Source organism: Mesoplodon densirostris, chromosome 14 (assembly GCF_025265405.1).
Source record: "Mesoplodon densirostris isolate mMesDen1 chromosome 14, mMesDen1 primary haplotype, whole genome shotgun sequence".
Classification (NCBI taxonomy): Eukaryota; Metazoa; Chordata; class Mammalia; order Artiodactyla; family Ziphiidae; genus Mesoplodon; species Mesoplodon densirostris.
In genome coordinates, this window is record NC_082674.1 from 2,659,164 (window position 1) to 2,676,614 (window position 17,451).

Below are 17,451 nucleotides of genomic sequence, written 5' to 3' on the forward strand. Positions count from 1 at the left end.
CTGGACCTACTTTTCTTTAGAAGCATCTCTAGCTCATGTCCTCCTGGTGACACAGCTTAAGTTATGGACACAGATGGCACCTGGAAGCACTGATTTCTGATTAGGAAGGAAGTCAGGGTAGTGGCCAAAAGCAAGCGTCTTCCCTTCAAAGCTCTGAAAGAACCGGGATCCTCAGTCAGATATGAAACAATGACAGTTGTGTAGGGTATAGACACAGCTGTCGACCGCAGTATTCCCTGGGGGAGGTGAGAGGCTGGGCCCATGGAAAAGTGCTGCCTGACCCTATCCCCCTGACCTTGGGGTCAGACCTACTTAGGACTTGCTTTTTCATGTAAATTAGCTGGCTGTGGTCCTTTATTTAATTAATTTTATTTTCTCTTTTGGCCCCACTGCACAGCATGCAGGATCTTAGTTCCCCGACCAGGAATTGAACCCGTGCCCCCTGCAGGGGCAGCACAGAGTGTTAACCACTGGACCGCCAGGGAAGTCCCTGTGGTCCCTTATCACAGAATACTCACGGTCCCTACAAAGATGTAGTTTGGAATTATCTGAGTATGTTCAGACAATCATCCATGCAGCTTTCTACAATTACAAAACTGTTTCTTCTGGCATTTCATTGACTGATTACTCATCTGAAAATGTTTTCTATCTTAATCTCTGGCTCGAAGTGTGTGATTTTACTTATGTTGGGCAAAAACTGGCCCACTCTCAGTAAGGTACTGAGCTCTGGACCAGAGTCAGAAGATACCTACCAGGGGATATGTGCCCTCAGTCAAATCCTTAGCCCTTGGAGACTTTATTCCATCAACTGAAAGATGGGAATGATGGGGATGAAAATTCCCACTGCCAAAGGGTTTTCTTTAAATTGAGATATTAGGTGAAATCATAAATTTTGCAGAGTGGATAGTTTACTGCCTGGCATATAACATACTCATATAGAAAGGGCTATTGTCATTTTCCACTGTAATCTGTACATGAGGGGTAACGGAACCATCTGCTGTTTCTCAGGGTCCACTGAAAAATTCCATAGGCATTTACTGAGTGCCAACAATATACCAGGCACTCTTCTAGACCTGGCCACATGTGGCTACTGAGAATATGAAAGGGGACTAATCCAAATTCCACTGGATTTTGAAGACTGTGAAAAATAAAAAGAAGGTAAAAGTCATTAATTTTTCATATTGATTCATATTGATTGCATGTTGAGCTGATAATATTTTGACTATCTTGGGTTAAACAAACATTTAAAATTATGTTTTGTTTCATTTTACTTTTTATTTATTTTTGTTTTACTTTTTAAATGCGATAGCTAGGAAAGTTTAAATTGCTCTTGTGACTTGAGTTCGTGAAGGGCACTGTTGTAGACACGAGTGAGATGACATGGAGCTTCTGCTCCAGGGAGGGGAATGAATTACTAGACACATGAGACGGGTACTTGACCATTGTTGTAAGGGATAAAAAGAAATAACCTGGGCAACAGGAAAGAGGAGTATGCAGATAAGAGATGTGGAAGAAAGTGCGTTGTAACAGTCATGGGGTTTTGTCTACCAGTCATCACAGGACGTCGTTTTGCTTTGTTGACATCAGTCGTAATGTGGTAGGGAGCCCTCTTCCTCAAGTGGTCAATCAGGAACAAGCTTTTAAAAGGTATCAATTCTCGATGTAATCAGAAGGGACTTAAGAAGTTGTGACACACTTTTGCAAAGTAGTTGCACCAATTTTTACTTTCAGCAGGAAATTCTCAGAGAGCCTGCAGAACCCTCCTCTCCCCAGAACTGAGTTTTTCAGACTTTTAATTTATGAAAGTGCGTGTCAACAGAGTCTCACTGTGGTCTTCATGTACATTTCTCTGATCACCAGTGACAATGGACATTTCATCAAAAGCGTTTCCTCACCTGGGTTCTTTTTGTGACGTGCCTGCTCAATAAATCCCAGCTGCTGCTGCCACTGCTGGCCAGGAACCACACTTTTTTTTTTTTTTTTTTTTTTGGCTGCGTTGGGTCTTCCTTGCTGCGTGTGGCCTTTCTCTGGTTGCGGCAAGTGGGGGCTACTCTGTTGCAGTGCTCGGGCTTCTCACTGCGGTGGCTTCTCTTGTTGCAGAGCACGGGCTCTAGATGTGCGGGCTTCATTAGTTGCGGCACTCCGGCTCAGTAGTTGTGGCTCACAGGCTCTAGAGCACAGGATCAGTAGTTGTGGTGCACAGGGTTAGTTGCTCCGCGGCATGTGGGATCTTCCCAGACCAGGGCTCAAACCCGTGTCCCCTGCATTGGCAGGAAGATTCTCAACCCTGCGCCACCAGGGAAGCCCCAGGGACCATGCTTTGAGAACCACTGCCCATAAAAAAGATTCCCCTGTATGTTTCACTAAAAGTTTTAAAGTGTTGTTTTTGACCTTTATGTCCTTGACATTACCTCTGAAAGTTAAACATTTTTATACCTTGTTATCTCACCACACTTGGAATTTCCTGCGTGATAGGGACGTCTTTTGTTCTAAGCAGACGACTCTTGGTGGGTTCCCTGATGGCTTCAAATCACCAGAAAGACCAAGCCGTGGTCAGAGGGTTGGAACTTTCAACTCCATCCTCTGTCCTCTGGGGAGGGGAGAGGGCTGGAGACTGAGGTAATAATCAATCATGCCCACATGAGGAAGCCTCCGTCAAATACTTGAATGATGGAGTTCAGAGAGCTGTCAGGTTGTTGAACACGTGGAGGTGCTGGGAGGGTGGTGTGCCCAGAGAGGGCATGAAAATTCTGTTTGTTTGTTTATTTATTTACTTACTTATTTATTTTCTGCGGTACGCGGGCCTCTCACTGTTGCGGCCTCTCCCGTTGCAGAGCACAGGCTCCGGACACACAGGCTCAGCGGCCATGGCTCACGGGCCCAGCCGCTCGGCGGCATGTGGGATCTTCCCGGACTGGGGCACGAACCCATGTCCCCTGCATCGGCAGGCGGACTCTCAACCACTGCACCACCAGGGAAGCCCAAGTTCTCTATTTTATACATATTAGTGTATATATGTCAATCCCAATCTCCCAATTCATCACCCCCCCCATGGTTTTCCTCCCTTGGTGTCCATACGTTTGTTCTCTACATCTGTGTCTCTATTTCTGCCTTGCAAACTGACTCATCTGTACCATTTCTCTAGATTCCACATATATGCATTAATATACAATATTTGTTTTCTCTTTCTGACTTACTCCACAATGTATGACAGTCTCTAGGTCCATCCACGTCTCTACAAATGACCCAATTTCGTTCCTTCTTATGGCTGACTAATATTCCATTATAATATGTACCACATCTTCTTTGTTCATTCGTCTGTTGATGGGCACTTATGTTGCTTCCATGACCTGGCTGCAAATAGTGCTGCAATGAACATCAGGGTGCATGCGTCTTTTTGAATTATGGTTTTCTCTGGGTATATGCCCAGTAGTGGGATTGCTGGGTCATATGGTAATTCTTAGTTGTTTTCAAAAAAATTTTTATTTTATTTATTTATTTTTGGCTGCGTTGGGTCTTTTTTGTGGTGTGCGGGCTCCTCATTGTGGTGGCTTCTCTTGTTGTGGAGCACGGGCTCTAGAAGCGCAGGCTTCAGTAGTTGTGGGGCATGGGCTCAGTAGTTGTGGTGCACGGGCTCAGTAGTTGTGGCTCATGGGCTCTAGAGCACAGGCTCAGTAGTTGTGGCGCATGGGCTTAGTTGTTCCGTGGCATGTGGGATCTTCCTAGACCAAGGCTCGAACCTGTGTCCCCTGCATTGGCAGGTGTATTCTCAACGACTGTGCCACCAGGGAAGCCGTATTTTTAGTTTTTTAAGGAACCTCCATACTGTTCTCCATAGTGGCTGTATCAATTTACGTTCCCACTAACAGTACAAGAGGGTTCCCTTTTCTCCACACCCTCTCCAGCATTTGTTGCTTGTAGATTTTCTGATGATGCCCATTCTAACCAGTGTGAGGTGATACCTCATTGTAGTTTTGATTTGCATTTCTCTAATAATTAGTGATGTTGAGCAGCTTTTCATGTGCCTCTTGGCCATCTGTATGTCTTCTTTGGAGAAATGTCTGTTTAGGTCTTCTGTCCATTTCTGGATTTGGTTGTTTGCTTTTTCAATATTGAGCTGAATGAGCTGTTTATATATTTTGGAGATTAATCCTTTGTCCGTTGATTCATTTGCAAATTTTTTTCCCATTCTGAGGGTTGTCTTCATCTTGTTTATAGTTTCCTTTGCTGTGCAAAAGCTTTTAAGTTTCATTAGGTCCCAGTTGTTTATTTTTGTTTTTATTTCCATTACTTTAGGAGGTGGGTCAAAAAAGATCTTGCTGCAGTTTATGTCAAATAATGTTCTTCCTATGTTTTCCTTTAAAAGTTTTATAGTGTCTGGTCTTACATTTAGGTCTTTAATCAATTTGGAGTTTATTTTTGTGTATGGTGTTAGGGAGGGTTCTAATTTCATTCTTTTACATATAGCTCTCCGGTTTTCCCAGAACCACTTATTGCAGAGTCTGTCTTTTCTCCATTGTATATCCTTGCTTCCTTTGTCATAGATTAGTTGACCATAGGTGTGACCATAGGGCTTTCTATCCTGTTCCATTTATCTGTATTTCTGTTTTTGTGCCAGTACCATATTGTCTTGATTACTGTAGTTTTGTAGTATAGTCTGACGTCAGGGAGTCTACTTCCTCCAGCTCTGTTTTTTCCCCTTCAAGATTGCTTTGGCTATTCAGGGTCTTTTGTGTCTCCATACAAATTTTAAGATTTTTTTTGTTCTAGTTCTGTAAAAAATGCCATTGGTAAATTGATAGGGATTACATTGAATTGGTAGATTGCTTTGGGTAGAATAGTCATTTTCACAATATTGATTCTTCCAATCCAAGAACATGGCATATCTCTCCATCTGTTTGTGTCATCTTTGATTTCTTTCATCAGTGTTTTATCGTTTTCTGAGTACAGGTATTTTACATCCTTACCTAGGTTTATTTCTAGGTATTTTATTCTTCTTGTTGCAATGGTGAATGGGATTGTTGCCTTAATTTCTCTTTCTGATTTTTCATCATTAGTGTATAGGAATGCAAGTGATTTCTGTGCATTAATTTTGTATCCTGCAACTTTACCAAATTCATTGATTAGCTCTAGTAGTTTTCTGGTGGCATCTTTAGGATTATCTATGTATAGTATCATGTCATCAGTGAACAGTGACAGTTTTACTTCTTCTTTTCCAATTTGTATTGCTTCTATTTCTTTTTCTTCTGTGATTGCCATGGCTAGGGCTTCCAAAACTATGTTGAATAATAGTGGCGAGAGTGGACATCCTTGTCTTGTTCCTGATCTTAGAGGAAATGCTTTCAGTTTCTCACCATTGAGAATGATGTTTGCTGTGGGTTTGTCATGTATGGCCTTTATTATGTTGAGGTAGGTTCCCTCTATGCCCACTTTCTGGAGAGTTTTTAGCAAAATGGGTGTTGAATTTTGTCTTATTCTTCAAGTTGTTAATATGGTGTATAACATTGACTGACTTGCGTATATTGAAGAATCCTTGCCTCCCTGGGATAAATCCCACTTGATCATGGTGTATGATCCTTTTAATGTGTTGTTGGATTCTGTTTGCTAGTATTTTGCTGAGGATTTTTGCATCTATATTCATGAGTGATATTGGTCTGTAATTTTCTTTTTTTGTAGCATCTTTATCTGGTTTGGGTATCAGGGTGATGGTGGCCTTGTAGAATGAGTCTGGGAGTGTTCCTCCCTCTGCAATTTTTTGGAAGAGTTTGAGAAGGATAGGTGTTAGCTCTTCTCTAAATGTTTGACAGAATTCACCTGTGAAGCCGTCTAGTCCTGGACTTTTGTTTGTTGGAAGATTTTTAATCACAGTTTCAATTTCATTACTTGTGATTGGTCTGTTCATATTTTCTATTTCTTCCTGGTTCAGTTTTGGAAGGTTATACCTTTCTAAGAGTTTTTCCATTTTATTGGCATAGAGTTGCTTGTAGTAGTCTCTTAGGATGCTTTGTATTTCTGTGGTGTCCATTGTAACTTCTCCTTTTTCGTTTCTAATTTTATTGATTTGAGTCCTCTCCCTCTTTTTTTGATGAGTCTGGCTAAAGTTTTATCAATTTTGTTTATGTTCTCAAAGAACAAGCTTTTAGTTTTATTGGTCTTTGCTATTGTTTCCTTTGTTTCTATTTCACTTATTTCTGCTCAGATCTTTATGATTTCTTTCCTTCTACTAACTTTGGGTTTTGTTTGTTTTTCTTTCTCTCGTTCCTTTAGGTGTAAAGTTAGATTGTTTATTTGAGATTTTTCTTGTTTATTGAGGTAGGCTTGTATACCTATAAACTTCCCCCTTAAAACTGTTTTTGCTGCATCCCATAGGTTTTGGATCGTCGTGTTTTCATTGTCATTTGTCTCTAGGTATTTTTTGACTTCTTCAGTGATCTCTTGGTTATTTAGTAACGTATTGTTTAGCCTCCATGTGTTTGTGTTTTTTACATTAAAAACACCTCTTAAATGTACACATGCAACATTCTCTCAGGTTCCAAGTTTTAAAAGTTCAGCACATGCCATGACGGTTATGAATTAGAGTCTAGGCAGCCTCTGACCTAAATCTGTTAGTAGATAAATCAATCAACTGGTCTTCAGGTTGGGAAGTAGTTTTCAGTCCGGGAAGATCTAGAATTTTGTATAGAAATGTCTATGAGAATTAGACCCATTGTACAAATAACTTTCAGTCAAAGGAGAAAGAGTACAAACTTGGTCTATCTCTCATAACCATATGTAAGGGATATTTTCGTCTGTTTAGAGTGACAGCCCAGTGGCAGTTATTTGAAATATATATCTGAGTAATAGGTTTAGACTAATGATTTTTAGGTGAAACCTAGTTTTAGTATTGGTATATCTAAAGAAAGCTTTAGGTTCTTTAATATATGTTAATTGGATTTACAAGAAGTTGTTAGTTTTTAAGAAAGTTTTCTTACACAATTGTTTCTTGAAATACTAAAAGAAATGCTTGAAGTTACGAAGATGCTGCATCTCTTCCCTCGGAAAAAGGAGGAACAACCTGCAATATGGGCACTTGACTCTATTCCTCATCAGCTGTACACAGGTCACTGGACAGAGGCCACCTCGACCTCTGCTCACAGCGTCCAGGTCAGCCTGGGTTGGTGTCCTGGGGCCCCTTAATTCTCCCTCATGCCCTTGTCCAGATGCTCACTCAGTAGCATTCTTGGGGGTAGGGAGAAAGGACAAAATGCCATTTTAACATTTGGGTTTGCAGCTGGATTTCCTAATACAGCCATTTTTCATTGCTTGCTTCACCTACTTGCACCACTTTAAGGCTTTCCTGACCTTCCCGGTCAGCAGGCATGTTTTAGTTGTAATGTGCCTATTCTTCCCACAGCCAAGGCTTTCCCCTGCAGGAAAACTAATGCAGCCTGAGGCTAGGAGGGAAGAAAGGCATCATTATGTTGCACCTGTGACTGATGCCAGCAATTGAGCAGGGCCCTGAGTGTGCAGGAAAATGGCTGTCATTAAGCCTCTGCACATGCTGTGCCTTTCAGAGCGGACATGGAGTTAACTTCATGCCTGGATGAGCAATGCAGTACAATTACATCTAATACTGATGTAGCAAGCGGGGATGACCTCATCTCCCTTGGTCACCCTTTGGTTATTCCCATTTGCAAAGGGCTTACAAGACAATGGATTGATGTACTTGTTAGAAGTTGATATATTGACAGTGATGCCAATTGAATAACCAACTGTAAGGTAGATGTGGGCTATTTATGCTCCATTAGCTAACGAAGGTGTTGCTGTATTCCAGTATGGCAAGGACTCTGTGTTCGTAACGGCACCTCTCCTGAATAAACAACTTAGAACTGTATTTCAGTTAGGCAGAGGCCTAAGTAAAATTTGACTCCAATGCCTCCAATCTATACTTTTTCTATATTTCTTTTCTCCTGTTGTAAAACCTCTCCTTTCTAGGTATGGAGTGACCTTCCTCTGACCTCTGGAAGGTCAAATCTTCCTAAAGAAGGGGTGCTTTGCTGTCCTCCCTAACAGACTCCACTCCCCAATCACTGCCCAAATGTTCTCTTATACCTCTTTTATCATGTCCCTGCTCTTCTGCTAAACTAACCCTGGGGGTATGTGCTATGTTTCCAGGTAGTATTTTCATTCTTACAGGAACTGGAAATAATGTATTGACTTGAAGGTTCCCCATGAAACCTACTTAAAAAGGTATCTTTTACTGTCATGAACATTAAAAGGATAATAAGGGGATATTATGAACAATTCTACTCGCATAAATTCAACAATTTAAATGAAATGAACCAATTCCTCTAAAAGCACAAACTGCCAAATCTCATCCAATATGAAAGAGATAATTTGAATAACCTTGTAACTATTAAGAAAATTGAATTCATAATAGTAAAAAACCCTGGAAAAAGAAATCTCCAGGCCCTCATGATTTCATGGCAGAATTCAACCAAATGCTTGAAGAATTAACACTGATTCTACACAATTTTTTTCTGAAAATAAAAGACGAGGGAGCACTTCCCAACTTATTTTATGATGCTCGTATTAACCTAATACCAAAACCTGACAAAAACAGTACAAAAAAGAAAACTACAGACCAATGTCCCTTGTGAACATAGACATAAAATATCCTCATAGGGCTTCCCTGGTGGCGCAGTGGTTGAGAGTCCGCCTGCCGATGCAGGGGACATGGGTTCGTGCCCCGGTCCGGGAAGATCCCACGTGCCGCGGAGCGGCTGGGCCCATGAGCCATGGCCGCTGAGCCTGCATGTCCAGAGCCTGTGCTCCGCAACGGGAGAGGCCACAACAGTGGGAGGCCCGCGTGCCGCAAAAAAAATAAAAATCCTCATCAAAAATGTTAGTAAATGGAACCCAGTAATATGAAAAAGAATTATATCCTATTTCCAACTGGGGTTTATTCCAGACATTCAAGGTGGGTTCAATATGTGAATAACAATTAATGTAGTCTACAATATTAACTGGCTAAAAAGAGAAACTCACGTGATTAATTGATGCATAAAATGCATAATCCCACTTATGATAAAAACTCTTAGAAAATAGGGATAGGAGGGAAGTTCCTCAATAAATAAAGATAAAGAATATCTATGGAAGCCTAAGGTTAACATCATATACTTACTGATGAAAGACAGAATTCCCCAGGGATTCCCCAGGGATGGGGAACAAGGCAAGGATGTCTTCTCTCACCACTCCTCTCATCAAAGTACTGGAAACCAGAAAGTACTTTACTGAAGGCACTTTTGGAGTGCTGCTTTGGTGGAGTGGCTGACACAGAAGCCAGACTGAAAAGGCATGTAGAGCATTGAGATGGAAATGGTTCATCAAGAGGGTTCAGAATGGCTGCCCAGATAAGACTGCAGATGCAGCTATACTTTCTTGAACAAGTCCCAAGCTGACTCTTAATTTTCCAGTGAGATAGTTGCCCTTTTTTTTGAAACATTATTAGAGAAGCATATATAGCTTTAAAAATCTGAGATGAACACAATCTTAGCTTATTTAAAGTTGTTGGAAATCTTAGAGATCACCTAGTGTATTGTTTTCCACATTTTCCACAGCGCCTGGCCCATGTAGATAATTGCTGTTAAATTTGACAAGTGAGGAAACTGAAGCTCATGTAGACTAAGTTATCTCCCCTTTGCCAGATAAGGTGGCACAAGTAGTTCCCTGCGTCGGAAATGCCCTTCTCCCTGGTGACTACTCTTCCACATTGCAGGTTAATTCCATCTCTTCCAAAGAATTCCCTGACTTCTTAAAGCATGAATCCTCCTGGCCACCTTTACTCATTTTACTGTTATGTGTTATTACAATTCATCATTATATATTTAGCCATACAATTTATGGGATATTATGTTCACTAAACTGCAATCTTGCGAGGGCAAGGATCCAGTGGGTTTCCCTTATAACTAGCACCTAGGGCAGTATTAGCACGGAACATTCACATTAACAATTATTTGTGAATTGTATTTTTGGCTCCTGTCTAGGGCAAGGAGTGCTTTACACATGAGTTTCAAGTGACAGGACGGTAGGCACTTTTCCAACAAAACATTCTTCTGTGTTGACTTCTTGGTACATTCTAAAGCAATTTGCCATGTCTCACCACACCTTGACCACATCCATTTCTCCAGCTCGAGCCCCGAATCTTCCCAATCATCTTTCCCCTGCTCTGGCCCTCCTCCTGGAATCGCGTGTCCTGCATCTGGCCCCCAGGTCTTCTCCCCTTGGCGTGGTTCTCCTCCAGCTTCAGGCCGCCCCACCACCGCCGTTCGCAGATGTCTCAGAATTGTCGGCCGCACCAAGCAGTCAATACGAGAGCCACTTGCGGCCTGAAAATCACATTTATTCGTAAAGCATTTCGTTTCCAAAGAGCTTTCACAAATGTCATCATTTGGGTTCTCTACACACAGAACTGGCATCCAAGTCTGTGACTCCTTCCCATTGCTTCAGCAGGGACTTTAGCTTCCTCGTGTTTTTTGTTTTTTAATTTATTTGTTTTATTTATTTATTTTTGGCTGCATTGGGTCTTCGTTGCTGCGCGTGGGCTTTGTCTAGTTGTGGTGTGCGGGCTTCTCATTGTCGTGGCTTCTCTTGTGTGGCGCACGGGCTCTAGGCACGCGGGCTTCAGTAGTTGTGGCTCGCGGGCTCTAGAGCGCAGGCTCAGTAGTTGTGGCGCACGGGCTTAGCTGCTCCGCGGCGTGTGGGATATTCCCTGATCAGGGCTAGAACCCATGTCCCCTGCATTGGCAGGTGGATTCTTAACCACTGCGCCACCAGGGAAGCCCCTTCCTAGTGTTAAGTTAGCCTTTTTTAAACGTTCTAACCTCAGGGGTAGCCCAGGTTGCTTTTCTCGGGCCCGGGTCTCCCGCCCAGACTCCAGCCCGGCCACCCGGTTACCGCCTCGAACCTCCAGAGAACGCAGAAAAACTCCCGCAAACCGCCCGGAAGAGGAGGCTCTCGCGGGCGAAAAGCGTAGCCAACGCACTGGTCCTCCGGAGCCTCTTCCTGGGACTCTCTAGGCTTCCACCGTTTCTCAGTGGTTCTTCCGGTTTGGAGACTCGCACTATTCCCGCCTCTTCCCCTCTGCCGCCGGGATTTAACGAACTCTCGCGAGATCTAAGCCTCTTCCTAAGCCTCCTGGAGTCGGCGGCGGCAGGGAGCTTCGGCCGCTTGGTCAAGGTATGTTGTCCGCCGCCGCCGTGCTGGTCCCACGGCTTTGAGGGGCACACGTCTGGGGTCCCCGTGTGAGGATGCGGCCGATTACCCGGCCTGCGGGCCCCGATGGCGTGTGCGGGGAGAGCTGGGGCTGGGACCGGGGCCGGGCCGCACGGGCGGGTGGGCGGGCGCGGTCGCGGGCCGCTCGGCTTGAGCGCTCCGTGCTTCCAGGTGCCGGCCATGTTCAGTTCCAGCGCGAAGATCGTGAAGCCCAATGGCGAGAAGCCGGACGAGTTCGAGTCGGGCATCTCCCAGGTGAGGGGGCGGGCGGAGCGCAGAGGCCGCGCCGGGGTCCGGGGTCTGGGGTCCGGGGTCCGGGCGCTGACGGTGCTCTCCTGCCTTCTCTCCCGCAGGCCCTCCTGGAGCTGGAGATGAACTCGGACCTCAAGGCCCAGCTGCGGGAGCTGAACATCACGGCCGCCAAGGTACAGTGGGGTCCCTCCCGGGGGTTGTCGGGGCACGTGCTGTTGGCGGGACATCCCAGCGACTCGGGTGTCGAGGGTTTGACGGTGTCGGCGCGGCGCGTTACCGCTTCAGCTGGGCCAGACCGGGAGGGGCGGCGATGGGGGCCTAAGAGAGCGTGCGTCTCTCTGCTCTCTCTTCCCCAGGAAATTGAAGTTGGTGGCGGTCGGAAAGCTATCATAATCTTCGTTCCCGTTCCTCAACTGAAGTCTTTCCAGAAAATCCAGGTCCGGCTCGTGCGGGAGCTGGAGAAGAAGTTCAGCGGGAAGCACGTTGTCTTTATCGCGCAGGTAGCTGTCCTGCTGCTGAATGCGCCGCCTTGCGAGTCCCGTAAACATCCCTCGCGAGTGTGAAGAAGCTGTTCCCGGAGGTTAGGGTGCTCGCGCTGGGCTAAAGGGAGGCGGCGCACGGCCACTGTTAACGGGAAGGCGGCTCTGTGTGTGCAGCGCCGGGGGTGCACACAGGTGATGGCGGTGAGACGTGCGCTTGCAGTGAGCCTGAGTTTTCAGCCTGATGGAATTGCCTGTCTGAGGCTCAGCGAGATTTTCCTGCCTGGTGCGTCAGACGTAGGTTTGGGGAGGAAAAGAGATGAAAAGAAATGGTATGTAGGGAAAGTGGAGCACGGTCGAGAGGTTTTGTTTTGTTTTTAAAGTTAGATCTGGCCTTCCTGCAAACAGAAATCTATAGAAATTAAGTGCCTGGCTTATGAGGAATTACGGAGTGGTGTCCTGGCTTAGTACCTTAAGTGGGTGGTGGGCCGGATGGGACGTGAAAAGGGGGGTGATCTTTGGGAGAGCAGCCATATCGTGGAGCAACCGACTCTTTCCAGTTGCATTTTAATGTAAGTCATGGGTTCTGAAAGAATGAGAAATCGGGGAGTACTTAAGAGGATTTCTCAGTAACTTGTTGGGTCTAGGTTGTTTGGCTTTCTGGAGCTTTGAATTTATTCAGCCACTGAGTCCTTTGGTTTTTAAAGCAGGTTGACAGTGCTTAGTTTTCTGCCGACTTACTTACGGTCTTTTTTGTTGTTGTTGAGTGATAATTTTTACCTTACAGAGGAGAATTCTGCCTAAGCCAACTCGAAAAAGCCGTACAAAAAATAAGCAAAAACGTCCCAGGAGGTAAGTTTCAGCAGCGTGAAAAACGTACCACTCTTGTCAACAATTCTTGACTGGCGTGTGTTGTTTATCAGAGTTGCAGTAGGCTTCTAAAATTAAATATTGTTAACGTAGAAGTCCATTCACACGGGAATTTTTATCAAGTGACTCAGTTTTTTCTGTAATTATATGCAGAAATGTTTTAAAACTAACTCTGGAGATAAGAATTACGTATATTCACACAGGTGGTATAATAGGTTACTGTTATCACAAAAGATGAGATTGTTTCCTCCAGTTCTTTTTGCAAAGGGTAGGAACAGTGGGGAGCAATCTTGAGTGCCGTGGGGTAAAGCACACCAGATGTGCAGGTGGGCTGCGACCTCTCATCCTCATTTTTTAATTTTGCTGTGGATTATGGCTGAAAGATTAGATTTTTCTGTTGCTCACATCACAGGTTAAAGGTGTCAGTACAGTTGTAGTTGCTGATGGACGATGCTTTGTAAATGTGATTGAACTGCAGGTTATCTGACATAAACTTAGATATTGGAAGTTGGCTCTTTGATCTGGGCCTTCTGGTATTTTGTTGAAGTCTCTGGTTTCATAGACTTGGATTATTGGATCGCTGCAGATCCTGCCCTTGGACCAGTTTGAGAAAAAAATACTCAAGCATCCCTCTAATTGCCCTAGAGGCCAGCCTTGTGAAGCACTCTGTAGCGTTAGCATCGATACTTAAGGGACGAGGAAACTCACCCATCGTGTGCTCATCACAGCTGGTATTAGTGACGCTGGAATTTAAAGTCGGTCTTGTTTCTAAAATTCCTACAGAATAGGAAGTGATGGCTGTCCAGTGTTGTGGGCAGATGTGTTGTACCATGCTGTGGTGGAGGGGGGAGAGGGAGTAGTGGTGACGCTGGAAAGGCCGGTTCCAGGTTTTCTGGAACTCAGAGTGTTGGTCAGTACCTTGAGCTTGTTTTTTGTTTTTTTTTAATATAAATTTATTTATTTTATTTATTTTTGGCTGCGTTGGGTCTTCGTTGCTGCGCATGGGCTTTCTCTAGTTGCGGCGAGCAGGGGCTGCTCTTCGTGTCAGTGCACAGGCTTCTCATTGCGGTGGCTTCTCTTGTTGCAGAGCACGGGCTCAGTAGTTGTGGCTCGCGGGCTCTAGAGCACAGGCTCAGTAGTTGTGCACGGGCTTAGTTGCTCCACAGCATGTGGGATCTTCCCCAGACCCGGGTTCGAACCTGTGTCCCCTGCATTGGCAGGTGGATTCTTAACCACTGCACCACCAGCGAAACCCCTAAGGTTGTTTTAAGGGCAGTTGGAGTAGCTGGAGTACCATAAGAATTTAGCTTTTTTTTTTTTTTTTTTTCTGGATAGTTTGCAAGAGATCAAATACAGGGGATAATCACGAACGTTTAGTTTGTTAATCATGATACTTAAAAAGTGGTTTTATTATCTCAGTTCTGGCAACCCCAGTTAGTACTTGAGTATAAATACAGATCCTTTGCTTTGCACCCAACTAAGGACTGACTCCCAAATCTACAGCCTTAATTATCCCTCATCCCAAACCTGTTTCCACATTTTCTCAGGTAATGACTTCAACCCGTTCCTAGTGACCTGGTCTAGACTTGGAGTCTTTGTTCTCCTACACTGAGGTCTGGTTGGGAGGCCTGAGTGAATCCACCCCTTTCCAATCTGGTTTCTTGCCTTCAGATTCATTTTCCTTCGCAGTCGTTATCTCTCTCCTACAACAGATTAAATGCTGAGATTTATGTTTTCTTTGGCTTCTGATCTATAGCAGGGTTTCAGTTATTTTTCTTCTGAAGCAGATTAGTTCCTATGCTTTGTGATGATTGAAGTTGTGTTGCCACTGCTCCCCCTTAAAAAGTCTTTAGACTGGGTTGGAATTTGAGTCTGAGGCTAGCTTTGATTCTGTCCTAATTTATGTTTTGAAGGAAGTAATTAGCAAGTTTCCATATGTGTGCCTACCTAGTCCTGTAAGAGTAAGAAGTGCTTAGTCGGTGGTTAGCAGCCATTGATCGATTGGGCCATCTGTCTCATTTGCTCTTGGAGAGGTGATAAAGGCTTTGGAAAGTGGGTCCACCATGGGGCAGTGAGGCCTTTGCAGTTATTTAGGAGCCCCTTCTGCGTGCGTGGGAGCTGCCAGACAGGAAATAGAAATGAGTAGAACATAGTGTCTGATCCACTGAGGGGTGAACAAGACCGAGACACATTCCATATTAGAAGGTAGCTGCATAAACATTGAGAACGAGAGCTGTCTTTTCGTTCGCTCATTCCTGATATCCTGTGGTACAAAGCTGATACTTTAAAAGTTTGGAATTAATTTGAACCTTCTCGTCAGGCAGCCAGATGGGTTGTGAACTTGAAATGATACTCAGGAGAGGAGCGAGGTTCCCTTGGCAGTTTGTGTGACGGGAAGGGTTGGAAACTGGGGACCCTCGTAGGAGGGGCCACAGCCTAGAGCTGGTGATAGAGCAGTGTCTTTGGGATGGGATGTCACCTCATTCCATCGCAGGGAACAAGGGGGGGTTGGTGCATTTTGGAGGCCAAGGGTCTTTAGTAGGGGAAGTGTGTAATGACATCAGTAATTATTTTGATAGCAATGGATGGGATAGTTTTGGAGAGAGGAAAGGTTACTGCAGTGATTTAGCCGAGAAATCATACGACTGACAATAAACCTAAAGATAATGTATAAAAATAAAAGTCATCGTTAATCTCCATCCCTTGGAGAAAATCACTCATAATAGCTGGTGTATGTGTAGTTTACAAGATATCACGTTTAAAATACGCTAAGCTTTTGTAATAAAATAATAGGGTGTTGGGAATTCTCTGGCAGCCCAGTGGTTAGGCCTGGCTTCAGTTCCTGGTCAGGGAACTAAAATCCCCCACGTCGTGCCATGTAGCCAAAAAAAAATAGGGTGTTTGTTAACCTATTCTAGTTTGGTAATAGCTCTTGGTGTGATACATTAAATGAAAGTAGATTACTTGAAAGCTAGTGTTAATCTGGTTTCAGGAATCTAGAGTTTGCCATTTATGTTTCTGACTTCAAGGGGTGCCCTTGGGGCTCCCAGGAGGGCAGACCTTGCTAGATTTCTCACTTTTGTCACTGTATTCTATTCTTCAAGCCGCACTCTGACAGCCGTGCACGACGCCATCCTGGAGGACTTGGTTTTCCCAAGTGAGATTGTGGGCAAGAGGATCCGCGTGAAGCTGGATGGCAGCCGACTCATAAAGGTTCATTTGGATAAAGCACAGCAGAACAATGTGGAACACAAGGTAATAGGCCTTGTTTATTATGGAAAGATCCAGAACAGATAAGGGTAGAATGCAGCCTAACCCATCCCCATGTGGCACCAGAACCAGTCTTTGTGAACTGAGGGCCCACTTCCTCTTGGATTATATGTCAGGTTTTAAATTGGGGTGGTTTTTTTTTTGGGGCTGTGTTGTGTCTATGTTGCTGCGTGTGGGATTTCTCTAGTTGTGGAGAGCCGGGGCTCCTCTTTGTTGTGATACACAGGCTTCTCATAGGGGTGGCTTCTCGTTGTGGAGCACGGGCTCTAGGCTCACGGTCTCAGTAGCTGTGGCTCGCGGGCTCTAGAGCGCAGGCTCAGTAGTTGTGGCGCACGGGCTTAGCTGCTCCGCGGCATGTGGGATCTTCCCAGACCAGGGCTCGAACCCGTGTCCCCTGCATTGGCAGGTGGATTCTTAACCACTGTGCCACTAGGGAAGTCCTGGGGGATGTTTTAAAAGATGGAATTCTCTACCTTTTAAGTTATTAGAGAAATTGAAGTAAAGTAATTCCATGGTGTGACTTTTAGTAAAGCTGTTTTTATGGGCGGGGTGGTGGTTGTGTTAGAATCTGGGGAGAACTGTCACTTTGCTTCATTCCTGGTAGAGCATTAACCTCTGGGGTCCCCCAGGGTCTGCCGAGTGGCCTAGAGGAGCCAGCCTTCGGGTGCAGTGCTGTGGGGGCCTGTGCCACGACACTGGAGAGGAGCTTGGCTCCAGGTTGGGACTGTAGAGGCATGTCCAGTATATTTCTTCTCTGCCTGGTTGCTGAGGAGAAAAACCATACAGGGCACAATTTCACAGTCTTTAGGCTTTAAGACGAATGTGTATTGAAATGTTTTGTGATGAGTTATTTCTTTTCTCTTAGGTTGAAACGTTTTCTGGTGTGTATAAGAAGCTCACGGGCAAAGATGTTAATTTTGAGTTCCCAGAGTTTCAGTTGTAAACAAAAATGACTAAATAAAATATTATTCACAATATTCTGTTTTGGGTATGTTTTTCACAATTAGAGAGCTGTGGGTGCACAGCTGTGTGCATTATCAAGTAGCTTCCTACACAGGCTGGAAGATTTTGAACAGAGAGGGTGGCTGTAGTTTGTGTCCGTGTGTTGGTTTCAGGTGTACAGCAGTGATTCAGTTATACATATATATGTTCTTTTTTCAGATTCTCTTCCCTTAGGTTATTATAAAATACTGAGTACAGTTCCGTGTGCTCTACAGCAGGTCCTTGTCGGTTATGTCTTCTGTATTAGAGCCAGTTTTTAAATTGCACGGCCTGTCTTGGGGGCCGTGAGAGGCCAAGGGCCGCCCCAGCCCCGGTGTCCGCCGCC

The 17,451-nt window shown here is 44.6% G+C and overlaps 1 protein-coding gene across 1 annotated transcript; it reads left to right on the forward strand.

Annotated features, from left to right (window-relative positions):
- Nucleotides 1-11,113: 11,113 nt before the first annotated feature.
- RPS7 (ribosomal protein S7) lies at nucleotides 11,114-17,101 on the forward strand. Its single transcript, XM_060117616.1, has 7 exons — nucleotides 11,114-11,217; nucleotides 11,425-11,508; nucleotides 11,607-11,678; nucleotides 11,862-12,005; nucleotides 12,772-12,836; nucleotides 15,959-16,109; nucleotides 16,990-17,101. Exons 2-7 carry the CDS (start codon nucleotides 11,434-11,436, stop codon nucleotides 17,065-17,067), a joined length of 585 nt encoding a protein of 194 aa, XP_059973599.1. The 5' UTR covers nucleotides 11,114-11,217; nucleotides 11,425-11,433; the 3' UTR covers nucleotides 17,068-17,101.
- The last annotated feature ends 350 nt before the right edge of the window (nucleotides 17,102-17,451 follow it).

Excerpts from the sequence above, each read along its gene's own strand:
- RPS7 (XM_060117616.1), top strand. The coding sequence starts at position 11,434 with ATGTTCAGTTCCAGCGCGAAGATCGTGAAGCCCAATGGCGAGAAGCCG. Across the intron at positions 12,006-12,771 it reads ACGTTGTCTTTATCGCGCAG|AGGAGAATTCTGCCTAAGCC; the intron begins GTAGCTGTCCTG and ends TTTACCTTACAG. Across the intron at positions 12,837-15,958 it reads AAGCAAAAACGTCCCAGGAG|CCGCACTCTGACAGCCGTGC; the intron begins GTAAGTTTCAGC and ends CTATTCTTCAAG.